Genomic DNA, 5,376 nt, shown 5'->3' on the forward strand with positions numbered 1-5,376 from the left:
AGCATCAAAGAGAAAATAAAATCATATTGAACATTACCAAAAGTATGAACGCATTCCTTGTAACATAAATTCCTACCCATACTCTCAAACACATCAATTGGAGCAACTAATTACCAATTACAGCACGAGAGCTAAATATGCTAAATCTTTCTTACCTTGGTCTTAACCCTACTAGTTAAAGGGAACACTTTAATCACCTGAAATCACAACTGCAGATTTTTCCATCAGCAAATGATTAGGAGAAATGGCAAACTGGTTTTTTGTTATGTAGCTGCTACATTTCATACAATCATCTATCTTTCTTTAAGCACACAAATAAACCATAAATTGGTCATAATAAGTCTTCCAGCTTAAACAAACAAATTAGTAATTGAGAATGATATTAATAATGGTTTTCCGTTTTCATATCAAAACTTGATATATTTTCGATAATTCAACCAAAATAAGATGAAGACTTATTCTCAATGCACTTCCGTAAGAGCGTTGCCTTGACAAAATGAAATAGTCTATTGTCTACATCCTCATACCTCATCTGGGTATGGGGTTACATTCACTTTGAACTAAAGAGAATTGACCTAAATGGAATATGGCTCCTCTCTGCCAAAAATTGATTAAAAAACACAAGGCAGAGAGACCGTGTAATCAATGTCTACTTTTGGAATAATTTTTTTTAAGAAAAAAAAAAAGGTTCTACAGAATAAAATTTTTTTTACTTCCTATCCATACTTTTTATTCATCTCATTCATAAGCCTTCTCCCAATCATCTACTACTTCAGAAGCTTCAGTTGCATCCAAGTTCCCACCACGTTTCCCTTGTTCATTTGAACCAGCTGCATGAGACTCCAACCTCAAGACAGCACTGCTTTCAGTGTTTTTCCCAGAAGCTTCTGCTTTTTTCACATTTGTAGAAGATGAACTTTGACCTGACTCATGGTCTAATAAATTCCAACGGTTAAAAGAAGCAGCTATTGGTGCTTCTTTTTTCCAAGCAGATTGCTGGACATTAGCAGATCCAGTAGTCCATTCTTCATCGCCCCAAGAATCTTCTCTCCAACTGGACTCTTGAACCACAGCTTTCTTCCATGCATTACCTTTCAACACAGATAGTGCTCCTTCTTTCATTGTCCCCGCTCCCCAGGCACCTGTAGTTGAAGATGTGGTAGTTGCCCCAACATTGGGCACAACCGAAACAGCTCCCTGATAAAATGTACCATGATCTAACCTCCTCATTGCCGTTGCAGCTCGAGCAGGGTCATGAAAAACAGCCAAGGCATTTTTGTCATTCAGCCAAACAAGCTCACACTCGCCACCAAATCTCAACACCAAAGCACTAATATCAGCCTCCCTTGGTAAGTCAGGGAATGAAACAACAAGCCTAGGGTCCATGTCTACCAAGTGATCAAATGCAGGAGGAAGGGGTGCACTTATAGTTGGAGTACCCTTAACCCCTAGCACACGGGTTGGGGCTTTTGATTTTGAGGTAACATGAATTACGATAAAACGCTTCGGCTCCCAACCAGCAGCACTCACAGCAAGCTTCCATCTATCTGCAATTACCCTCACTGCATCTCTTTTCTCCTTCAGCATAGGACAGAAAACATGGACCTTTAAACCATGAGTTGTGCTTCTGCTTTTGCCAAGCACTAAAAATTTGCATCTCTCCTCAACAGAAATAACCCATTTAGGATCACGCCGGTACAAATCAGAAATCAAATCAACAGAATTGTCGCCAAAATGGAGAGAATCAAGATTTGGAGTAGTAATATCAAAAGCATCAGCAAGAACCCTCTTGCGCTCTAACTTAGCACATTCATCATCGCACATCAGCTTTCTTTGTCCAAGGGGAACTTTTTTGCCATTTGGATCAACTGGTTGTAGTGGGATAGGCAATTTTTGAGTGATGGAAGCTTCATGTACAGCATCAGCATTATAATTACTACTGCTGACACCAGCATCACATGGAACATTTGCAGTTATACGGCCACAAGAACAGGTAATTGTAACAGGAAACTCACATCTTACGTCTGGGCATGGAGTGGATGGGTGACACGGAGCTGTACATGTATGACGACAGTCTCTTCTAGGAGCTCCACACGTTTGCCCACAAGGCGCTGGTAACCCTTGCACACCGCAAGATAGATTATCACAAGGAGGGGGGTGACAAGTTCTCCCACATGCATGTAAGCCACATTGTCTGGTCTTCCCACATAGCTTATTGCATCTAATGTCCTTTGAACCACAAGGAATGTTCCTAAGAACAACATGCCCACCAATACATTCTTTTGCTACAGGAACTGAACAAGGAGGGCAGTCTCCAAAGTGGCAACTGTGCAAGGCTATATGGCCACAAGGCTGAGGAACTGAACATGGAAGCTGGCATGAAGGAGGTGGCGTACCACAAGGGAGTGGAGGAGGGATTGAAGTCCTACCACAAGCACATGTCAGATCTGTAAAGATGGTTTCAAGACAAGGTGGGCAATGGCCACTGTGACATAGTGATTCACAAGCATGCTGGCCACATCTTAACTTCTTTTCACATGGCATCGAACAGAAGTGTGGATCCCATTCACTACTTAAATTGTTATTGGGATTAGAAAGTAGACAACACCGTTCACTACACCGATGTCTTCCACAATTCTTTTTTCTTCCACAAGGCTTTTCACAAGTAAACTTCTCATTCTCCGCTGTTGTCTTATAGCATTCCACGATGCGGGATGTTGAACCACAACGGCACTTCTGGGACACAAGAACCAAGCATGGAGGACAATCCCCAACATGACACACCTCTTTACAATGATGTGTGCCACAAGGAAGTGATTTGGCACAAACTTGCGAGCAGGTAGGTATTGGGTCCAAACAACTTTTGCGTTCCTCATCCAATTTTGTTTTCCCACAACAGCATGTGTTAACACGCCTTGGTAACAAATCACACTCCCCGCAACTTCCTGGATGACAAATCTCATTGCACATGTGATTACCACAACTAAGTTTCCTTCCACAATTGGAACCACAGGTAAAAACTCCAGCTTCTGCTGTGAATTCACCCTTCATAGTCATGTCCCCACATGGAAGAACCTCTACCTTCTTACTACAAAAGCAAGAGGCATTGATCAAAACCTGACATGGGTCACAAGCTCCGACATGACAAATGCGTTCACATCGGTGACGCCCACACTCGAGAAGCTTCTCACACCGCTGGCCACATGTAAGAACAGATTGCCTATCAAAACAACGGGTGGTAATTGTCTTCTTCCCACATGGACATAAGCGCGGAGGGGCAAATGCTTTACACGGAGGACAAGGACCAGGATGGCATTGCAAGACACAAACATGAGGGCAAAGATCTTCCTTACTCCCACCATTAGAGAACACCTCCTTCTCAAGAGGCTTCCCACATGGTTCTCCACACGAATGTGGCGTCAAATACAAATCAGATGGAGGGTCCACCCTTTTCCCACAAAAGCAAACATACCGAATCTCCTTTGACGAAGTAAGCTGCACCGATTGACAACCAGGACACCGCCAATTAAAGCCCTGATTCTTCTCAGCTGACAAATCAATCGACGTAGGCGCACGAGCCCACTTCTTGATGCAGTTGAGGTGAAAGATAGAGTAGCAGCTCGAACAAGACCAAACAAGTGCAGACCTCCGTACCATTTCATAACAAATCATGCATTCCACAGTCCCTTTCATGAGCTTCTCCTGAATCTCCTGCACCAACTGAGGCAAACTAGAGTCCCTCATCTTCAACCCCTTCCCAGCCTGATTCCCACTACTCCTCCCTTTCTCCACTTCCCTCCTCTGATTCACAGCCCCGTGATTGCTTCTATTATGGCGAACCACTGCAGGTGGGGCAGTGGAAACAGGGGCGGTGGCAGCAGCAACAGGAACAGCATCAGCACCATTACTGGAACTACCAGCAGAATCAGCATTTTGATCAGATTGCAAATTTGATGGTTGAACAGCAGTAGTGGTAGATGATCCTCTGGGAACCCATTCTTGACGTGGACCACCTTGCGGCGGAACTCTGGACCTACTCCTCCGGTCTCTCTGAGCTTGAACGCTCATTTCTTCACAATAATTCCTTCCACCCCTAACACTGAAATCACAAACTATCTCAATCCAATCTATTCTATACATTTCACAAATCAAATCAACCAAATGATAGACAAATAGATTCAACCCTCAACCAATAATCCCACTACTTCCCCAACTAATACATCACATAATTATCATTATCATCAAATAAAAAATCAAGCCCCAACCAGAAAATGAAAAAAATCATCAAGAATTGAAGATTAAAAATTCAAAACCTAAGAAACTAACAGAAACCATAAAAACGGGAACAATAAGAAAGTGATGGCAACAAAATGAATCACGAGGATACCTGGCGATGGAGGGAGAAGAGGGAGGATGAAACGACGATGTGGTGTGTGTCGTTTTGGTGTGCCTGTATGTGTGGATTTTGTGCAAGGAAGAGTGTTTTCCTTCCCTTCACTCTGGTGTGCGTTTGTTTGTTTATATAGTCAGTGTTTTTCGGAGTCGGTTGGATGAGAAATGAAGGTTTTCAACGTTTTTCGGCTCCTCATGTGAGGTCAGGACTTTAATACTTGGACCTCAAGAAAAGTCAAATCTCAGAACTTTCCGTGAAAGTGTAATAAAACATAGTAGGCCCTGTTATAATAATTCAACTCCCTATTGTTACTTTCCGATGAATAACCATTGGGCTCAGAATTTGGGCCTCATAAAGAAAAGCATTGACAATAAATATATCATAGTTTTGAATACCAAAAACTAGATGTCATTGTTTTTTTAAAACTTAAACCAGCATGGATTTAGTCAAACTACTACATCACTCGATGGATCAGTAGTTCAATCCTTGACCACGAATTAAATTGTTTAATCCAATAATAATTGAATAAATATATAAAATTCTAACAAATTATAATTTAAATAATAGAATAAAAAATATAATATTATTATTAAAATATGAAAGTAATAGTTGACAACATTGAAATTTATAAAGAATGTATCAATTATAATTTAATTAAAGATTTTTAATAATATATTTTTGCAATTATGAAAAGTTTAATTCTTGTCTGAAAAGTGGAGTGTAGAGATATCACCTATGAAACGAATTGTTTAGATGCATATATTTTTATTAATGAGAAAAACTCCGATGCTCGAAGCATAGATCATGAGTTGGTGTCTAAAATTCTGGAAGTCTTAAGTTGGAGATGGAAAACTAAAGTGAAATTGATTCAAAGGACTGCTAATTGTGTTGCTGATGCTCTAGCCAAGTTTGCTGAAGCTAAATTAGCTAATAATGTTGCACAATTGGAATAGAATGAGCCTTGGGGGGATTTTTTTTATTTT

At 40.8% G+C, this 5,376-nt stretch overlaps 1 protein-coding gene across 1 annotated transcript; it reads right to left on the bottom strand.

Moving 5' to 3' along the window:
- Positions 1 to 455: 455 nt before the first annotated feature.
- LOC112750898 (NF-X1-type zinc finger protein NFXL1) lies at positions 456 to 4,608 on the bottom strand. Its single transcript, XM_025799816.2, has 2 exons — positions 4,388 to 4,608; positions 456 to 4,099 (listed from the first exon to the last, which is right to left on the bottom strand). Exon 2 carries the CDS (start codon positions 4,066 to 4,068, stop codon positions 739 to 741), a length of 3,330 nt encoding a protein of 1,109 aa, XP_025655601.1. The 5' UTR covers positions 4,069 to 4,099; positions 4,388 to 4,608; the 3' UTR covers positions 456 to 738.
- Positions 4,609 to 5,376: the final 768 nt, after the last annotated feature.

The sequence above is a fragment of the Arachis hypogaea genome, chromosome 15 (assembly GCF_003086295.3).
Source record: "Arachis hypogaea cultivar Tifrunner chromosome 15, arahy.Tifrunner.gnm2.J5K5, whole genome shotgun sequence".
Taxonomy (NCBI): Eukaryota; Viridiplantae; Streptophyta; class Magnoliopsida; order Fabales; family Fabaceae; genus Arachis; species Arachis hypogaea.

Coding starts and splice junctions, on each gene's coding strand:
- LOC112750898 (XM_025799816.2), bottom strand. CDS start 4,068: ATGAGCGTTCAAGCTCAGAGAGACCGGAGGAGTAGGTCCAGAGTTCCG.